The sequence below is a fragment of the Calliopsis andreniformis genome, chromosome 8 (assembly GCF_051401765.1).
Source record: "Calliopsis andreniformis isolate RMS-2024a chromosome 8, iyCalAndr_principal, whole genome shotgun sequence".
NCBI lineage: Eukaryota > Metazoa > Arthropoda > Insecta > Hymenoptera > Andrenidae > Calliopsis > Calliopsis andreniformis.
The window spans coordinates 3,739,534-3,761,285 of NC_135069.1; the positions used below are offsets into that span (position 1 = coordinate 3,739,534).

Consider the following 21,752-nt stretch of genomic DNA (forward strand, 5'->3'; position numbering starts at 1 on the left):
AATTGAAACGCAAAATTGAATACACGGATTAATAACCGTGGTCCGAAACGAACAGTTATTTCGGTGGAACAACTACTGGGAGGGACTATCCAAGCGAGTCGAGTTTACTTAGAGCACACGTACGCGCGGGCACACAGGGCTGGGTTGAATAATGAACCAGCGTACTTACTTGGTTACCGCCAGTGTCGTGACACGGATAAAGTCCGACGTTCCCGTCTAGCAGATGGCCCATGCTATCCAGGCACGCGGTTCCCTGTTTCAGGGAGCCCCCTGGTCCTCCCTCGCTCGTCGGTATAACTAATTCGGGATACACGTTTTTCAGATACCAGCTGAAGGGCTTGCAGTGCAATTTCCGCTTCAGCTCCATTCTGTCCCGAATACTAAAGCGAAACGACGGTCGGTCGTTTTATTAATACGGCTCACGTGCGCTGACGTATTTTAATGAAATCGACTATCGGTATTTCGTCCCGTTCTCGACCTCGTAAATCGAGCTACCGCGTGAAATAAGACGGTCCTGGGACTCTGTACTGGGTGTCTCGCAAAACCTGTTGTGGATCATTTTCTGAGGATCTAGAATTAACTAAAGAGCAAGAACATTACTGTCAAACTGGACCCTATGGGTCTCTAGAGTCTAGGGTACTTCTTTCATTTTATTTCAGCAAAGAATATTTAATTGTGAATTATTAATATGTAGTTGTTAAGCAAGAGGATATACTTTATTTAACAAAATTTGAGATTTTTCCTTAATCGAAGGATAAAAACTAGGATTCACACTGTATCTACGTATGTGGAAGCTCTCTATTAGTATTTTCTATTGGAATTTGTATTTCTCTGTCAAAGACAGAGGAAAAAGACTAAAGAATGAAATCTCTTCAGAAAATGATGCATAGAAACTTTGTTCTCTTTTCATCGAGTTTGGTCGCTTAAACAAACAGGACGATATACGTATAATCAACTACAGTTGTTAATTATTCGAAAATGCACTCACTTTCCATAGGGTATATTCCGAGCCAGTGGCACGGCGTTATAATAGAACTGCTTGTAATCGTCCATCCACACCTCGGCAGCTCTCCTGGTGTTCCTCGCGAAAACATTCCCACTGCCCCCTGGGAACGAATAGGGATGGCGTTTTCGAAACACGTGGCCAACCCTTGAGCACGGTATAATTTCCAGACTGCCTCCGCATTGCCACACTCGGAACGAGATCTCTGTAAACCGCGTTACGCTCATTTAAATCCTTCTAATTTCAACGAGAGAGCCTCGGGCGAAACAGAATTATTTACCGAGGTTTTCTCCACCCCACACATCCATCTGAGTGTCGTATTTTCCGAGTTTTTCGAAGTATGCTTTATTAATGACAAAAAGACCGCCAGCGATCATGGGTGTTCTTATCGCTTGCGTGGGGTCCTTTTGTCTGGCTTGCCTCTCTGCTTGGCTTAGATATTCCCATTTGAAAACTAGGCTCCAGTCGAAGCCACCCCTGAGATCAGCTGACGCCCCTGAATATGTGATTGAACGTAATTAAATTCTGAGGTATTTTTTATCTAGTGTTTTCTTTATTGTTTCTCTGAAGTACCGATGTATTGGAAGGTGTCCATGCTTATCACGTCGATTACTGGGCACACAACCCTCGTAGGATCCTCAGCCACCCTTTCTAACAGAGGTTCCAACCAGTCGGCATTGCATTCACAGTGGGAGTCCAGAAAGGTCAGCACACTGGCGGTGGCTGCATCCGCGCCTCGCACCCTCGACCTCATCAAGCCCTCCCTCTTTTCATTGCGTATTACTCGAACCTTGTGTATCCTCGACAATTCTTCACCGTCCTCAGCTGGATAATAAAGGACCAATTTCAGTATTTTCAATCAAATTAGTGACTTAAAGAAGCGGATTAAATCCATAAACCATATTTTAAGATACTTAATTTCAAATTATAGTTCTATGCAGTTTACATATCTGGATGCCATAGCTAGAGAGTATTAAGTCCACTCGTTTTCTGTGTGACCTGGTACACTTTGGCTCCGTTATCCAGATATAATTTTGAGATTATTTAAACATTGCTGTAAACTTATACGAACTGTTCTTCAACTCACTCATTCAATTACAGCTAAGTACCATTTTTCATTTAGAATATTTCAAGTGCAATATTCGTAATAAAAATGAAAAAAGCTTACGGTGATCGCTAAAGTCGTCCACCAGAATAATTTCCTTGATAAGGTGCTCGGGGCTTCTGTTCAGCACGCTGAAAGGAAAAATATCTCGTTACTTCAGAGAGCTACCGTCACGGGAAATCCTCCACGCAGGAATTAAACGATTCTAATTCCATCGACTGGCGTAATCCCGTCTCGAGGTGTTCTCAAAACGCCAACGATCCTCTCTTAAATAAGTTTCTCGCCCTTCGTGCACGCCTCCCGCGGAAATTCGCTTACGTTCGATGGAAAAAATTCTTCTCCCTGGTGAGCGTAATCTCGTTCTAGTCGCGTGACGTTACTCCCGCGGAAAAGCGTTTCAATTAAGAGGCGAATGTTCACGGGGGAAATCTCTGATTCGTGGCGGCTGCGTCGAGAAAAATAGAGCAACATATCGGCCATGATTACGGGGTTCTTTAAACCCAGTCGCGCTGGTGACAAATTTTTAAGATGAAATCGCTCGTGGAATCTTCGTGAATATAAAATACCATTTCAATTAGAGGGGGGAAAAAAATAAAAATGCCTTATGACCCGAGGTGAAATACAGATAATTGAACTGGAAAACGTGTCGGGGTTGTTCCTCGCGAATATTCGAGTTCCAGCGCAAATTTATGACCAGCGAGATCGCATTTTTTCCGCGAGGATAGTATTATTTCGGGCGTGGTATCACCGACGCTTTCCGAAATCCTTCACCGTCCACGCAGCCCTTCATATTTCACGCGTGATTTATCACCATCAAGCCACCCCCGAGCCGCGAGTATAATGCGCTGGGGCGAGTAATGGGCGCGGGAAGGCGGAACGATGGAACGACGATTAGAAAATTCCATCGGTCGTCGCCTTCCCCTTCTGACCCGCATCGAGAATTTTCTCGCGTTTTCGCTGCATCGTCCGAGCTGCTGCATCGGCCACTGCATCCCTCGGCGGCACGTAGGCGAGGGAATTCAACCACCCTCGATTACTTTACCCCTCCGTACCCCATCAACGAGGAAATATTAATCTCATTTTGTTAGATTTGAAAATTCTATTTGCACAGTGGTCTCTTTGACGCGCAAATTGCGGTCCACTTTGTTTTTCCCCTGATCGTTAGAACTCGACCAGAATTTTAATTAAAGCCGTAGTGCAGTAAAAATTCCTGTGTAAATATGGGGATGTATACCTGACGACGGTTCTGAGTAGCGTCGACCGAGCCTCGTTGTGGAACGTGATTATGACCGAGGTTGGGGGAAGGTCCCTCCTCCATTGTTTCATTCGGCACCTGGAACAGAAGGGGTCAAAACATTGGGTTATTTATGACGAGGCAATCCTAGAGGTCACACCGACGGGGGTATTATCAGTAGTCAGTTGTCAGTGGGATTCCGAGGTGAGCGGAGCAGTAGTGGGAAGTGTGAGAATAGTGTCTTCACTTGTGTACTTAGTGCCAATGCATTGCAGTGAGGTTAAAGTGTCTTGAAGTGAAAAATCAGGGGATGTTTTCCGACGATAAAAAGGTGAAAAAGAAGAGGAGCTTCGATGCATTCATTAGGTAATAGAAACTTGAAACCAAGATTCATATAATGAGCTTCCCAGTGTAACATTAGACGACGCGTAATTAGGTCATCAACTCGCCCCAGGGATCGATGCACTTCATATCGTCAGCCGATAGGGACTTCATCGGGTTTCTTCTTCGTTTTATCCCTTGCGGCGTTCGTTAATGCGCTTATCGTCTTATATCGATAGAATCCTGAGACTAATTCTGTTCTAATATTCTCAAAGCTTGAATTATTAGAAGCAATCCATAAAAGCAAAACACGCTAACAATACATATAAATTATTATCCAAGATACATATCGAAAACGATACACTTCGAAAATGTTAAAGATACAGTGATCGATCCATCAGAGTGAAACTTCCCACGTGGCGATATATCAACCAGTTCATCCCCTCGTCGAAGGTAATTCAATGCAACGAGTCGAGTCCCATCGAGCTCCTATTTTACGTGTCTCACGTTCGCGGGACGTTTAAGGGGTTAAAAAGGCAGGGCAGGGGCGGGTCGAGGGTTCGCGCGAAAGCGTCGGGGGATGCCAAACAGACGGAGGGCAAGAAAAAGGCGGACGATCGTTTTGGCGCGGCAGGTCGACACGAAGGGTACATAAATGCGACTAGACTGCCAGAACGATCCCCAATATGTCAGTCCTACTTTCCCCCCGAGATAAACTCGTGGAACGTGCACGGAATGCATCCGCGCTGCGCTTTCGCGCGTCCACTTGCCACCCCTGGCTGCCCACCCCCGTCGAGATTGTAAAAGTTCACTGATGAGATTATCGATCGCTGGAATTATTACCGCTCGAGAACGCAACGACGCGGAAAATTTACTACTTTCCCGCCGTGTGTACATTGTATACCAGTTTCCCGTGATATTAGCGACTTGAGCTCTCGTTGCATTCTGCCCGCGCGGGACCCCGCTTTACAGTGACGAAAATTATGTTGAAGCGACGTTAAATTAATAATGTAGAGAAGGGTAGGAGGGCGGAGAGAGATTGGGGTAGGAAGCTCGGGGAAAAATCACTTTAGGACGTAATAAAAGGGTGGTTGCTTGGGGAGGGGGGATAGGTGTCTTTGATATAATGGGTGAGATGAAATTCTTGGAATAGTAAGCAAGATGATATCCTCTTTTATGAGAATAAATTAAGGCTTAATTTCTATTTAATAAGAAATTCTATGAAATGAGTAATTTAGTCAGTGCCTACTTTCTTAAAAATCTTTCTAATTAAGGTAAGTGTCCCAGTATCTGAACGAAAACGCTAATTTCTTTTCATTTCAATTTTAATAAAAGAACAAAAAATAGTATAAAATAGTATATTCATTACTGAGATGCATTCCAAGCACCTGGAAGTATATAAAAATAGCTAAAAAGGTTATTCAGTTACTGGGACATTTGACATCTTAAGTATCCAAGTACTAGGACATTTGCCTTATTCAATTTCTATTTTAAAATATGCACGCTCGTAGCTGTCGTTTTTCTCAAAACATTTTCAAAAGTGTCCACTAAACAACTCACGAGATGAACTTTAAAAAGGATTTTCGTGGGACCGTCTGATCTCTCAGCCTCGTTCCACTGAAGTTTAGGAGAGGATTGGCGAAGTGATTCGAGAGTGACTATAATTTCGGATTAAAACAGCGGTCGACGGTGGGTGGAACGGGGACATATTTGTCGGCAACGAAATTGCAAACGAGCCTTAAAGCGAGTCAGACGGGACGGATCATCCGGTCGGTTTAATTCGAAACTTCAATTTGGGCTTTGGTCCCGGCGTTAAAGTGGATAACGCAGTCCGATTGGAATCACGGGACAGGGGTGCGCGCGTTTACACGCGACAATGCGTGCTTCACAAAATTGTGCATGCATGGTAAATGAATCGTGCTGATTGCGATTATAGTTTCGCAAAAATACGTAGACCAGCCAAATGGAATTTTACACGAGACTAACAATTGAAACGTTCAAAGTAAAATAGAGTCAACAACGCTGACAGATTCTAGTGGAATAAAAAAACATTAAATAATAAACGAGATAATCTTCTACCTTTAAAATTATTCATAAAATGCACCGTAGAAAATTCCCACGAATTTTATCGAACATACTAAATTAATCGGCCTGTGTTCATAAACACGAAACGACTGGATTTATCATTATACACTCCCCAATTATTTCTCTCGCGTTTAAAGCATCCGAATACATGGAAGAACGATAGTAGGACAATTGTACAGTGGAGCATGGTTGTTCTCCCTCAAACGCCTCCACGAATCACAAAATTCTGTGCCTGTGGAGCTCTCGATTCTCTATTGAACCGGGGATGTAACAGAGACACGTTTAATTGTTAGATGTCAGGTGGCGAGAGCACCGCGCATCCTCGTTGAAGGGGATGAAAAAACGCCTCTCTACATTCAGGGGCGAGGATAAAGGAAAGTAAAGTAGATTCGGACCAGCATGGTCGGACGTATAAATTCGCGCGGGCTCGAGAGGATTGCATGCACCGAAATACGGTGCAACGACACACGGTCGGCAGGATGGGACCGTGCTCGACGCGAGAGCTGCAAATCTGAACGAGTTTCGAATTAATCCAGGGCGGGGGTGCACCCGATCTCACATCGAAATGCACTCGCGGGTTCGGCAAACTGGTTACTGCGGATCACCCTGCGCGAAAGAGAAAGCTCTGAGATTGCACGGAGCATATTTATGACGCGAAAAATAAATTCGAGGCAACACGGGTCGTGCTCTCCTTTGACGATATCTCGTGGAACCAGTGACCCCTTTTCGGCAGCTCTTTGTTGGCCAAATTGTTACGCAAATCGTCGCTGTAAATTCTCGACGTCTGCCACCGTGTTATCTTTGGATACTGCACTATAAATCGTACTAAAACTTAGTAGTTGCTGTTTGATATATTGAGAATTTGGTACATAGTTCATGTGGAATTGTGATGTCTTCGTAGACTTTTATTTTTAGGTGAATGAGTAGGAAATTCAAGAACAAAATTCTGCTTAAAATTATTAGTCTTATTTATTTTTATAATTACCCTGAGTCAGAGGTCTCTATGGGTCTGGATTATCAAATACAAGGGTCTCAAAGTTCGTCTCTCATTTCCTCTCCTCTCGATTTACTTTCACTGCGGCCAAGCATTCAGAATACCGCGACACGTAATAAAGATCCATCTATTTCCGTCGTTTCAGATTCTTTTCCATCCCCTACCGCGCCTCATTTTCATCCCCTTTCGTCCGCCTCTCTCCGTCCCGATGGCTTTGTTGTCATTTCTCACTCGCCACTGCTGCGGCTTCACCCTCTTCCAGCTGTCCACTCCAATAACCACTTGTGTTTCCTCGCAGTCGGATCCTTCGTTCCGCAGGAGAAGAGGGCTTGAATAATGATTTCGCATGGCGAATGGACAGCTTTAGGGATGACTAGCGCAGTTTCGCCGGCCAATTCGGCGAGCCGAGAGAGCTCGATGCCTCGCCGCGGGTTCATTAGCCGAGCCCATCCCTCCTGGACAGCTGGATTCCCCTTGTTTCAACCCCTTCGTTAATTAGTCATCTGTTCGGGCACAATGCTCTCGCCAGCGCTCGCTTGTTTTATGCAACGGCACTCCTGCCCTCGAAAATTGCATCGATCCTTTGGATCGCTGCGAATCCAGCCTCTTTCTGTCTTTTCCCGTGTTCCTGTGGGTTTTATTGTCACGACGGGAACGATGAGATCGTTATTGTTTCAGACCGCGCTGTTCGGATGTCGATGAACAGTCGTCTCGGTGAAGTGAATATGGAGAGGGTGGAGTGAAGTATATCGCGATGGATCTGGTGTAATTCGTGGGATCTTTTGTGGACCCTGTTCTTTTAATTAGCATTTGGGAAAGAGGGATCTGAGTTTTATGAAGTATAAGAGATAAAGGGAGGTACCCATCGATATGGTCTTCTAATTAAATTTTGTTATTTTGAGGGAGAGTTTTATTAGTGCACACTTTAAACTCGAAAATGGGGTAGCTAGCGATTGGGATATTCGATAATTGGGATATTTGAAAATGGGGGTAGTTGACGATTGAAATATTCGAAAATGTGAATATTTAAATCTTCCAATTTAATTTTTATTTTTATATCTTTATTCAAAATCCTATAAAGTCCTCAGCTTCTCAATAACTCGATCAATCCACCGCGCTTCTAGAATTACCTCTCAAGCTCCAAAGGCGTTCCTCTCGCGCATAGCAGTCGAAACCGTCCCAAAGCATCAGGTAACCGCAAGTAAACGCTAGACGAATGTCGATCGCTTGGCAGGGAGCTCGATAAAGTAACCAGACACGTGGAGATACCCTGCTCGGTTCCCCTAAGGCTCGAATTCACTCTCAAAGAAGCTTCATTGATTACGCGTTCCGCGAGTTCCATTCGAGGGTGAATCAACGACGCTCAAGGTGATCAAGCGCGTGATCAAGGAGCTGCAATCGAGCCAGGGAGAACGAGTTGTCGCGAGGTTCGGCCCGCAAATGAAATAATTACGGGCTGACCGATGTAAATTGAAATAGTCAGTGCCACGTCGTTTGCGCTCGGCCCGCGGGCGCAAAGGGGAAATTAATTAAAGCGCGCGGATCGCCTATGCAACTGGGTTTCCGGGGTCGGAACAGTGGTCGGGGCTGAATTGGTCGAGCGATCGATTCGCAGGAATTAGTGGCCAAGGATCCAAGACCGCAGAAAAGCTCCATACCTGCGATGAATTTTTGATGGGAGCCTGAGTGGATTGGTTCCCATCTGAACTCGCTGCTTTGGTCAATATTCGTTGATTTTCTGGCAACGAGCTCCGATACGCTATTCTAATAGGTTCCTGAGGATTTGGAGCTAGAATCTTGGAAATTTGAGTGGGGTAATAGTTATGGTGTTTTAGTTTTTGTCGCGTGGGAGTGTTAAATGATTTTCACACTAGTTTTTTCAACTTAATCTGTATATATTTTTGGTTCACATAGATTATAATTGAAAATACAACTAAATATGTATAATCTATTAAAGTTATGAATTCCATGATCTATGCAAGTGTTCTATCTCTTGACTTCTGCATTCTACTAACTTTGCTCACTGACACATTTGTCTGACCCACATGCTGGTCCATTCTAATCATTTTAAACGAAGAAGAGGATTGCTAATGATAGAATCCTATTCTACTAGAAAATGGTCGTCAGACTAGTTCTTGAAATACATCCTCTGCTCAGATTTATTCTAATCCCATCCTCGGAAGTAATCTTCAGAGTAAACGTAGCGCTATTAAATCTTCCAATCTATAAACATTTCAGGTTGTCTCTTAAACATTAAAGAAACTCCAGGTGTACCCTCCTGTTAAAATTAGAGCTGAATCTCTGAATTAATTAGCGCTCCGAAATAAAGATGGTTTATTTAAAGGCAGCTTTTAGTAGTCTCGAAAGTTTCGGTTATTAAAATAGATGATACAGTTTTTCATACAGTTTATACCGCCGTAAAGTCCTCAGCTAACGACAATACCGGCTCTCGCATATTTCATCCCCTCCGTGGGGAGTATCGGGAAATATCCATACACATAAACATGCGTCTTCGTTCGACGCGCGGTTTTATGGTGTCTCTAAATTTTCGCCGATAAAATCCAGGAAATTTCCCGCCTGGTCGAGGCTAAAGCACCTGCCGCACTCTTATTCCGCGTAAAAGTACAGCTCTCGTTCTCTCGGCGACTACGGAGAAAGCAGCCCGCAAAATTGATCAAAACCATCGAGCAATATATTTGTCAGGGTGTTAAAAATCCCACCACTTCCTCGTGTCCATTCCCTCTCCCATAATTACAAACTTCCGCGCTCGAGAAAAGACGACGCTTGTCCAAGAAGATCTCAGGGGACTTAAAGACCGAATAAAAATATTACAGCGTTGCATAAAAGTATCACGAGGGATTTCACTTCGCTGCAACGATGCTCGTGAATCCTGGGACGACTGAAATACCGAAAAGGAATCGAAGGAAGGCACGATTTCGATCGTAAATCCCCGCGACCTCTCCTCTGTTCGCGACTTTCTCCTGCAGAGTTTCGGCGTGCCCGATTTTTTAATAACCAGCCGAGCGGCGTTAGTGGAATAGAAAATGAACCAGTCGGCGTGCAGCGATTTTCTGTGGGACGGGCGATGGGTTCGACGAGGAATAATCATCGAGAACGGGACGATGTCGGCCGCGGTATCGACCTGTTTTGGTATTGTTGTCGCACGAATCAACGACGGACTCATTCACCGCCGCGTTATCGAGAAGACATCTCGATTCCAATCCCTGAAAATTCGGTCGCGGATTCGCCCTCGATTCGAGGCTCGCTGTAACGACACCGAGTTTGACGTTCACAAATACAAAGGGTACCTTTGGAACAAACGGCAGAATTTTCTGTGATCGATATCGCTTATTGTCACCGAGGAAATGAAGAACTCTTTTACTAACTGTAGCGGAATTAGAATGGAATAATTCGATTTCCCACTTATCCTCGAATTCATCACGAAGTTTTCATATTTCATCTCTTCTCATTAAACGGGTAAATGAATTTCCTTGGGCGATGCAATCCAGAAATTAAAAATTACCACTCATTCCGCGGCGACTGAAATTCTATAAATTTCGACGTAATATCCGTGACACAGGGCGGGCTTTGCTCTAGCAGCTTCCAGGGGCTCAGGAAATAAATCCGACAGAGCTTCCGCGAGACGAGATGGGACTGTAACCAGCGGGAACCTCGATGTAACGAAAATGAAAATTGAAATTGAAGCAGACGTCCGCGAAACGAACGTAATCCACCTCGTAACGGAGTATACTGCCATCTCGTGGGACCGTCGACGATCTCGTATAGCGTTCTCACCTGCGCTTTAATGTTTCCGCAGAATTTGATGCACTCGAATTGAAATGCATAGTATGTTGTCGAGTTACGCTAGTTTCATTCGTTAACTCGAGAATTTGTCACTGATACCATCGCATTTATTTTGTCTGAATCTGTAACTAGTTTATTCGTGATTCTGACTGAAATTTAGATAAATAAGAAGACTCGAAATTTTTGGATCGAAAACAGAAATATTTGCAATTCAATTTTTTTCACCCTGCATCGCTATTCTTTTCATCATGCAATAGTGAGCTTGCAGCAACAGAAAAATCTTTGTTTCCCCATCACTGGGACCCTTCCTTCCGGCTTCTGGTCTGTGTATCCCAGCCTGAATCCACTTTTGCATCGTCACGGTCGCGCTACAGACAGCGTCGAATTTACGTCGCGACGTCCGCGCCACCCTCGAAAGCTCGTCACCCTCGATCCTCGGTAAATCAAACAAAGCAGACGAGGGTGTCGCCTGAAACTTCCCACCGCGACCTTTTCCACAGAACTCATCCACGCGTCCACTCTGATTTCGTGAAATGCAATCTCGCGGTACACGCAGCCTGGCGTCGCGGTTTTCGCGTTTCACCGAGGAGCAAGCAATGCAGACAGAATTTTTCCACCCGTTTTTCCTCTCCCTTCCTCTGTCTTCCTCGTATTCCAGCCCACGAACATGCACGTAATATGTTGCAGCGTCACGCATTAAAACCGCGCTGGCCACCAGGGCGGAATTATTTTTAACTCGACCGCCAGATTCGCTGGCTTCTGCTTACGCGCTCTACACGCCGCTCGAAAAATCCGCTCGAAATTTGCGAGTGAACAAGTAGGGGTGAGGTTTAACAGAATCGTGTGAATTTCAGGAAATACGAGTCGCGATAAATCTACAACCGAATTCAAAATTATCTTCCCTCGGCAGCTTTGATGGAATGAAATTTCCCTCGCTGAACGAGGGAAGAGGATGACGAGTGCAGGGAATTGGGGAAGGGATGCATGAGTGGGGACGAAGGGGGAGGAGGCAGAAATACACGGTTGTCGGACGACGTTCTGCATTTGTTCTCTCGAAACGAACTCGGAACTTTCCTCGTTTCGACCGCCTCGGAAACAGCCACTTAAGCTAACGCGGGACTCATCCAGCCGATCCATGGAGGATCAACGCGATCCAACTTTCCAAACAGGACCGAACACTCTATCCCGCCCCGCGTTAGACGGCGGAAGTTGCGGTCGTCATCGCGATACGTCGATGCTGGTCGTACGTTTCGAGAATCTTTGCGCTGGCAGGCTTAACTTCGGTTACTCGATTATACGACGAACTTTCTTCGGCTCCCTGTCGAAGGGACGACCTAGTTTGCGTCAGCGAAGGATTACTCGACGAAAAGTTGCCAGTTGAATACACAAGGCCCTCCATACTCCGCCGACTTTATTATAAATTTTTTGCCGAACCGCTGGGGCCAGGTTCAACTTAACACTTCGACGATCGCACTTTCATCAGTATTCTCGAAAGTTTCCGCTCTTTCTGCCATCCCTCTGGGGCTGCCTCGATGCCTAGCGAACTTTTCTCTTACATCTCGCTCAGGGTGCAGCGACTCGCGCAGGTGCATAACACCGCATAAACGTCCTCGAAACAAGAGCTGCTGCGTTGAGTGCGCGCCCCCCAGACTTCGAAATCGAATTAGAGATTCACTCTTTTAGTCTGCTCGCGGGAAATTTGCTCAAAGTCGCATAGTGTGACGTTTCGATAATTTAGGGATTTAACCCTAATATATATTTTATATTCTATAACTTGAATATATAGATATAGAAAAAAAGTTGGGAATTAAATCCTCCTAAGTTATCAAAAAATCACATCAGTAATCACAGCGTAAGACGGCAGCAGAAATAGTAGAACTGAATTTAAAAATAAAAGAGAGCTCTCAAGTTCGCAAACAGACGGAAGCTCGTTTCTTTAGGAATTCGTTTTTCAAAGAATTTCCACAGAGCCACGGCTCTCCGCGGAGAGCTCTGTCGGGTTGTTCAATGGAATAGGTAGAATATAGGTAGCATCTCGTCTCGACATTTTTGTGTTGTCGTAGGAGGGGTCTGGTAGAATTCGTAGACGGAAGAATCACGTCGTAGGCGAGCTGGGAACACCGCGAGACGAAATTATTTTCCCATCAACAGCTGCGTCGCGACGCCGCGCTGTCTTATCGCGTTATTACTCGGCGATAAGCAGAACCCTTTAAAGGGGAAGTTACCGCGGATTATCCTCTATATATTCACGGTGTTATGCAAATTGCCGAACCCTCTCGGTGAACAGCCGCCAACTTGCTCCCTATTCTACTTACGCCTGTCTATGCATATACCTACTCTACTGGAAGATTGTCAAATGTAGCTGTTGCGTCTTGTTCGACGTTTTGTAGGATTCAGTGGATGAAGCTTAACCCTTGGTATACCAAGATGAAGACATCTCGATCTTAATAGTATTTCCTAGTTCCCTCAAATTCTCAAATATTCAAATTCTAACTCGAATTATAGAAAATATCTATTTAAACGAGTGACTATGTTAAGCTACTTTGGTAAAACTTGACAGAAATACTAACCACCCAATTCTTTTTTTAGGTTCAGAATCTTGCGATAATATGGTCCCATTAAATCGACGACAGATCCAAAGAAATAAAAACAGACGTAGAGATAGAAGCCCTGAAGAAGCGAGCAAGAAAGCAGAGACCTCGTGATAGCCACAGCAGTGTCATTAATGTGAACACCATGGAGCACGTAAGTTATAGACACATTATTTTGGCGACGGGGTCACTAGGGGTCACCCCTTTTTCTTCCCGTCACCCCTCTTATTTTCTCCATATATTCGGTGAACGCCATCGCAGGGAGGGCAATTCTTTTGTTTACCGCGGCGTGCAACGACAACAGCCGCCTCTGGTCCATCCCTTTCGCCTGCTTCACGCGCAGTATCGCAACAACCCCCAGCTTTTTCCGCTTGAAACTGCTTTCCCCTGGTAAAAAAGATAAATCGCGCGACCCACCGCAGTGAGACGCGCGTTCGAAAACTTCTAAATTGCGTATCGCAGGCACAGGCGAGTCTGTCCGCAGAATTAAATTGATTAACTGGCTCCCGCGGAAAGTTACCGCGGAATTGCCGCGCAAACTTGCGCCAAGTTAAAGAAAAAATTTCATTTCCTCGCGCGTTTTATGCAGCTTCTCGCCGCTGCCCTTAACGTCCTGGGGAAATTAATGAAACGCTCGCGCGCCACTCGAGGCATTTTTCCTGATTACGTGGCCGTACTTACTGGGGGAAAATTGGAACCTAGGTTTCCTTAGGCATGATAAAAATGAGATAAAGAGCATTACCGTGGGGGTTTTGTATTGAAACTATAAATTGGGGTAATAAGAAGTCTGTACTACTTAAATTTCCTGAGAGTCATTTACGAAAAGAACTTTCCAAAAATTGTGAAGCTAAGAGATGTAATTAATTTTTTCGAGAATTATTCTAGCGTTCTCTGTGTCCTATTCTTTCCTGAAATCCAGTGACTGATATGTCCTGGCTCAGAGATAGAATTTTTCACACCTTCTCGATCAGTGTTCCCCGATTTCGCCAAGTTCGATTGCATCAGAGACGTGGAATGCGGATCGAAAACGTGAAAACGATTAATTCGAACGGTCCGAGTCCCCTGGAATTTGTCAGGATTCCAGAGAATAGCCATAATTCCGAGTGTCAGAGATTTAATCTAGCCACTCTTCGGTAAACGACCTTGTCAGGAATGCTGTATGGCCGCTTCGTCAAAACGATGAAGGGGACCAGCGGTCGTGCCCAACTGACCAGCGCAATTTATGTACATACGTAACTTTTGCATAATGAATCTGTGTGGTTAAAAATATACCCGAAATAGAAGGAATGCCTTCGGGTCATGAATTCAGGGAGATTACAGAGACAGTGTTTAATCCAGGTATATTTTTTTATTAAAAGTTTCGTTTCCGCTGATCACCTTTTTAATGTTCGAACGTAAGTAGAAACTGCCGTTTGTCTCCAGACTCGACCCTGCATTTTGTCTGGTCGCGGATTATGCTACCGCTGTCTCGTAATGCTTGACTTATACGACTATTCGCCAGACTCGTAGGAGCAATAAAAATACCGAAAACTGTTTGCATAAATCCAGGAGAGGTATATCAGTATTATGACCCGCGAAAGTAACCGTGATCCGACAGCGTAATTTCCCGATTTTGCCCTCTCCCGATCCTTTTCTCGCCGTCTATTCCGCTATCGTTTCGCGTGTATGAAACACATTCATATATTCTGCTGCAATGATCTCCTGAGCACTCAATTCCGCGACACGATTCTATCCTCTCTAAATTAATTGATTGTAAAATACACACAGAAGACTCTGTCTTCTTGATTTAAAGAAATTCTAACTTCCTTGGAATTTACATCGAAATTTTCTAAGTATCACTATTTTAATTTTCTTCTACTGAAATTAATCTAAACAAACTGATCACGTTTTCAAATTCGGGATGCTGGTACAGTGCACTGAAGGTTGAGTAATTCAACATGATCAGTAGAATAGTTGATCAAGATACAGAATCCAGCTGCGACTGATAGTTCGCCAATTAATTGGGTCGAATTGGTCGTTAGTGCAGGAACAAATGGTGTTTCGCGATGTCAGCGTTGCACGAGATTGCGGTTTGTTTTACGACGTGACGTAGGGCGAATGATAACGTTTCATAGGTCGAAGGGATGACTCCCGTTCATAGCCGCAGGTGGCAAACATTTGAGTTGGCAAGGTACAGCCAGTCTAGGCAGGTCAGGGACTTTTGTTTGTTCGGAAGCTCACTATACTCGTGCAAGGTATTTGCGAGGGTCATAATTTCCCACGCGTTTTTCGCGAAATAAGTGCAAACGGTCAGCCGAGTTTCAATATTTTACCATCTTAGATACACTGTGATATCTAAGGAAGATATCGTGTTGTTCCACTCGTGGAGATAATTATTCAAAATATATTTTTCGATGATGTTAACCATTCTAAAAAGGGTAAAAATTCTTATTTAGAAACAAACTTAGAGATTACACGATTCACGTATTTTATCATCAAGTAGATACTAGCTTAGCTTTCCCAAATAAAAATTGTGACGCATTTCACCCTATTTTCCCGCTTCCGCCTCCGCATTCGAGTTCCTAAATTTCGAGAATTCTTTTCCCACGTCTCTCTTTCCGTGATTTACCACGAAACTTTCTCGCGCCCTTTGATTTACACCGACAATAACTCCACTCCACCTCCGTGGCCCCAGTGTTTTTCACCTTTCCCAGAAAGGGAAAGCGACGAAGAAAAAACGAAAGGGAGGAGCGTATCGTGGGCTGAATTCACCACGAATCGCGTCCATTCGCGTGGCTCCATTCGGCCCATAAATTCCTTAGCGGACCGTAACTCAACCCCAACCCCTCTGCAGCCCCGCTAGGGGATGGTTTACGTTCGCGCGCATAATTTCGTTGCACGCAGCGCATGGAAGCGGAGTAGTACGCGCGCGCCGACTTGGTGAATTATGCAAATCAGAGACAAACGATTTTGTGAAGGGTACACGTGGACAGGGGCGTTCCTTTGAGTCTGATAATTAAGGTGGGAACGTCATGTCCAATTTACTTTGGTACACTTAACGCGCATACACAATTATATAGTATTTCCTCGCTGAAATGCAACACGATCCTGGGACAAAGCGAATGTCCGATTCTCTGCATCGGAAATTTCATTTTCGCGCCCTGTGCAGTGGGCTTTACATCGGTCGATCCATTTGCGAGCGACGAATTCGCGCTGGCCCGTGATCTCGTTAAGCTGGATTCGCAGCCTGGTCGCATCCGCGAAATTGCAAATCGTTGCGCTGCGAAACGAATCGGATCGTGCTAGGGGTGGCTATTTAGTTTATTTTACTTGTGTATTTTTTTATCATATCTTCGTTATTTGATAAAATTCAGCTATATTGAGATTAAACTTTTAAAATCTAATTTTGTCTTGGCTTCTAGAGGAACATATAAATTCTTGAGAGTTAATATTCATCAGTCTTTTAAGAAACCAGAATGATTTTCCACCCTTAGCGATTCCTATTTGTAAGCATAGCGAGCTGAGCGTGGGAATCGAAGATATATCCATAGAATAAAGTCGAGGGGCCTACGGTCGATTTCCTCCCACACTCTGGGCGTTCCTCTTCCAGTTTCCATTCGGTTTCTGACCGACGCGCGACGTCGAGCTGCCATAACGTCGCAGGGGAATTGCATCTGCTTAAGACTCACCACGGCTTTCTATTTTCTCTGTAACTCAAGGAGAGATGGGCGTTGGTGACGCGGTATCCCAGGAATTTAAAATCTAATTTCGCATAAGTTTTTAGAAGATCACGCTTTTCGTTCTCACCCAGCAGACTTCAACGTCTGGCCTCACCTTTGCAACGTAATTTTTCGCAAGCTGCTGCAATTGCCTTCCTTTCTTCTCTCGCGTCCTTTTTCTGCCGCTATCTCGGCGCTTTCGCGCTCTTTGGTCTCTATGCTTTCCCGCTTGACGGGGTATTTTTTCCAGCTGGAATTTTTACTGGTCCATGAAATCTGCGAGATAATTCTGTGGTGAATTCAGTTATTTCAGGAGTGACGCTATTTCTGACGACGGTGAAAAGAAGAGAAAGTAGCGCCGTCAAAACCGCTTTCAGAGACTTCTGATATCTTTTTATATTAATTTACGCTTTTATGTGACGTAGGTCTGTGCGACAAGTAGTATTTTCTTGCGAATAATATTTCTTCTACGTCAATGAAAAAGTGGGGGTTGATTTCTAGGAAGCGAAATTTAATTTTTCGAGACTGATGAAATAGAAATTGAATATCTATATCTGTGAAAATTTCGAATATTTGACAATTTCAAAATAGCGTGATATGTAAAATTATCATTGATCTTCTCATGTAAAGTGCAGCTTTATATCAAGCAGTGCTTTTACATCTGTGCTACTGTCGATACCCCAGTGGCCTCTTCACGTGTTACATTCCTCTCTATATCATCAAAGATGAATCATGATTGGCACCACTCGAGAGCACAGGAGTCAGACGGATAAGGGCACAAAGGAGCAGGGAAGTCTGAAGAACTTCTTCGAAGCGTGGTTAAGATTAGGTCACGTTTCGAACGTGAAGGGAGTCCGAAATAAACGAGGAAACGAGGCACACGTCGATCCATGACACAGAATTGACTTTTCTCTGAATGTACACGGTAATTTCATATTCGATATTTCCTCGTAATTGGTCGTCGAGGATTTCCAACCGCGATAATGACGCACGGAGTATCGACCGCGAATGATCGAATCGAATCGATTACCACAGACTTTCTCCACGCGTGTCATCATTCCACGATCAATATTCACTTGATAATCTACTTTACTCGTTTCTGGAAACCTATAAAATATACAGGAATTCTCATCGTAAATCCTTAACCTTTCACCCCGGCGATTTAACTTGAAATACCACCGGCAGAATTATTCTCACGTTTCCACGTTCTCTCTCCGCTTATTACCAACGAAAACGCGGAGTTCTCGCTAAACAAATCCAAAACAATCGAGTCAGCGGGAGCGAACGCCAGAGCGAATAAACTCGCTCGTTACTGCATCGCGCAAAAGAGGAGAAAAAGTGGTGTGAGATGTCCTGGAAGAGGTGGACGCTCGTGACGTGATGCAGCAGCTGCGGGCGTTTAAGTATTCACGCGAACGAACCGTCCTGGGGGCGAAAAAAAACCGAGTCGCGAGGAGAGAAAAAGCGGCAGGCCGCAACTTTCTGATTTTAGAAAAGCGGTTTATGTATTATTCAGCGAAAACTAAAACAGCTCCTCTGCCTCTAGCGTGGATTAGTGTCGGAGCCAGGCGACGCGACGGCCCCGCTGCGCGTGCTGGAAGGAAAGAAAGGAGAGGAATGTATGCGAGTGTAGGTTCAGAACAATTAATTAACGTTCATTGTTTTGTTTTATGCGAACACACATATTATAATTAGCTAAAAACTTCGGGGATTTAAGTAGCTCTCCAGTCTCAATATTTTTTACTACGAGATGCGTTTGGTCATTCCATAAGTAATGCTTCTGAAAATCACTTTAGTATTCGAGAAATTAATGCGTACTGTTGGTTTTCGTTTTAACTCTCTTGATCCTTCCTATTAGATAACTTTGGAGACTCTTCTTCCAAGGATTTTTAAGGTCTTGAATTAAAATGTAAATGTGGGTCTACACTGCATGCTATATAGCAAAGTTACACAACTTTTCAGAGAATAGTTCTTTTTCCGCTTCTTAAAAAGTTATATAACTTTGTTATATGACATGTAATGTACACCCATCATAAAGCAAGAAATAATATTACTTATAGAATGACCTAACAGAATCTCATAAAAAAATATCGCTCTTAAAAGACTTTCTGCCGTCTCTGTCGTCTCCAATAATAATATTGCAACGCCGTAATCAATAGATGCAGCCAGTCTGCAGGTTTACGCTGATCAGCTGTCGCTAACCGCCAGACCGTCGTCGCTCTCGATCCCCTCGAAACGAGCAATAGATTCGACGATTAAACAGCTGACAAGCTTGTCCTGATACGCAGAGGGACGATTTCCGACGTGTCATCATCGAGGAAATACGCGCGGTGCCCGTTTACGGCTATACTATTTCCAATTTCCATTGATTCCCCATCGCAACCCAGCTGCGAACGCCCATCGCAGCGGCTCTCGTGCGCTTCCTAATTCGCTTTCGCGCCGCTCGTTCGGGCGTCTAATCTATCGAGCATCGGGTGCAACTGCATTTCCGCTTAAGGGTACGAACACATTACTGTCACGTCACGTGAGCTCACGTTACGTAGTATAGCAAATCTATGGCTTTTTCCTTGTTTTATACCTACGCTGTTATATATGAAATGTATATTTTGTTATAATACCTGTGAATGAGAATAAGTAAATAAGTAATGTATGAATTAAATTTGTTATAATATGTGACGTGATTTCATGTGACGTGACAATAGTGTATTCACACCCTAAAGGCCCATTTATGCAACCGAGCACAAGCCGAGCGAAACGATTAGAGGTCCACCTGTGCAACCGATATAGAATCTAAGACATCTGTGTTCAGTTAACAACGAGCTGCATGGCTGGCAGTTTTGAGGCGGTGGGTCAGTTTCACCTCGACACGTTCCGTGTTAAACGCGTCAACGACCGCTGCAACTTTGCTTTTCGATTAACCAGTACATTTCAACGAGGAGAAACTGCACTTATCGATAATTAATCGCCTGAGCTGAGTAAAGGAAACACTTTTTTATGCACTCTCACCGAATTTCAACATCGAGATGCATCACGAAGACACGCATCAGGGGAAAGTCGGTTGCACCGTTCAAGGCGAAGGAAAGTTCGTCCTCCAGCGATCTGATGCTTGTGCGCGTCTCACGTGATTCAGTTGCGGCGAAAGAATGCACGCTGCCGAGATTTACCGCCGGTGGATTAAGGTGAATGGACAGGTTTCTCGATCGAGAGAAGCTGCAGAGTGCAGGTGAAGGTGGCCTGGGAGGAAGAGGCTGCCGATGCTTATTATCATTGCAAATGCAGCGAGATATCGCTCCTTGTTGAGAGATATCGTCGCCAGGCGGTCGATCGAGGAAAAGGAAAAAAATAAGAAACATTCTCGAGGTAGTATAATAAAAAGATGTTGTATCTGGGGAGCATGAAAACCTTAAAGCTAAAATGTCAACGAAAGAAGAAAGAAGAATAATCCCTCAAAGAAGTGGAATCTCCAGTTTCCAACATTCATTAGAATGCTATTTCCTCTTAAAACATTAAACTGAACCAACAAGGAGTTAGCTCGACGGAAGGCAGCCAGCGAAGTATCTCAAGACCTCGGAGCAGACCCAAAGGTACCCCAGCGTCGCGATAAAATTTCTAATTAACCGTGTCCCAAGGAAACGGCGACTCGACGTCCGCGGCGAGCCGCAAACAGTCGCGACAGTAATTGTGAAGTGGGCTGTTTAAAACGGAGCTCCAGGCGTCGCAGAGACCCGATAAGTAGGTGCATGAAATTCAATCGGGTAATTAACACCAGCCGCAATATTCCCTGGCTCTCCAGCTGTTGGGGGTTGAAAAACCGACAGAGGGTGAGGGGGACTGCGAAGAATGGGGAAACGCTTGCAACTAAGCGAGGGAGAGGCGAGCTTGCAGATGCATCTTGCTTCAGCGAGGGCCGCGCGACTGACTCGACGAGTAAACAGAAGCGCAAACAACTTAAATGGAAAGCAAACGCAATTATACCGTCGCCAGTAAGCCGGAGGATTAGTTTTCCAGGTGTGAACCACTGCATCCGAGTGGCGTGGGCATTTATTCCCCTGCACGGGATACGTCTGCGTTGAAATCGAAATTTATGGGACGTAAGCGACTGAGGGATTTTATATTTTAAAAGTTACGCGCGTGAGAAGTTACGCACTTTAGTAAAGCCAGGTTTTGAGTGCAATTAACTCGGCGAAAAACAATAGTAGAGCAATTTTTACAATATCATTGGAAAAAGGAGATTTCACACTTAAAAACTACTGTAAAACTAGTCGCTAAAAAAATTCATCAAGTTTCAGAGAGTTGCTTGAATTTGAAGAAGATTCGAGGCAAAAGTACCCTCCTTTTCTTGGTATGCCAAAGAGTCAGATATTTTTTTCGAGCAAGTTCAACTCAGGAATATAAAATTAGAGGTTTTACCCTTTAAAATGAGACCAGGCTGAACTTCCTGCGATTTTTTTTGGCGGAGTTACAGGAGCTCAAAGATTGACTACTTTTTCGGGCTCTGGATCCTCTAGTGGTTCAGAGGCTGCTGGCTCGCTTCTCATTCTAGGCGCGATATCTCGGCCAAAAAAAATCGCAGACCACTGGCTAAGGTCTCTTTCGAAAGAGCAGGGTTGAGACTTCGATCTCCATGAAGAAATAGTCGCGAGAAAAATTTATCAAGTTCCTGACAGACGACTGAAGTCGGAACACTTTCTGGGAGTAACTGCACTCTCTTTCTCGGCCGGTCCTGAGATCAAGAAATTTTTTCGAATAAGTTCAACTCAGGAACGTCAGAGTAGAGGCTTTGCCCTTTAAAATGAGACAAGGCTGAACTCTCTTCGATTTTTTTTGGCGGAGTTACAGGAGCTCAAAGATTGACTACTTTTTCGGGCTCTGGATCCTCTAGTGGTTCAGAGGCTGCTGGCTCGCTTCTCATTCTAG

The 21,752-nt window shown here is 44.5% G+C and overlaps 1 protein-coding gene across 1 annotated transcript in view; it reads right to left on the reverse strand.

Annotated features, from left to right (window-relative positions):
- Positions 1-21,752, reverse strand: part of Pgant2 (polypeptide N-acetylgalactosaminyltransferase 2) — a 160,235-nt gene that overhangs the window by 1,587 nt on the left and 136,896 nt on the right. The window contains exons 4-9 of the mRNA XM_076383355.1: positions 3,343-3,441; positions 2,172-2,239; positions 1,577-1,828; positions 1,284-1,499; positions 989-1,208; positions 170-380 (exon numbers count right to left, since the gene is read on the reverse strand). Coding sequence (XP_076239470.1) covers positions 170-380; positions 989-1,208; positions 1,284-1,499; positions 1,577-1,828; positions 2,172-2,239; positions 3,343-3,441 — 1,066 coding nt within the window. The remainder of the gene's footprint in view (positions 1-169; positions 381-988; positions 1,209-1,283; positions 1,500-1,576; positions 1,829-2,171; positions 2,240-3,342; positions 3,442-21,752) is intronic.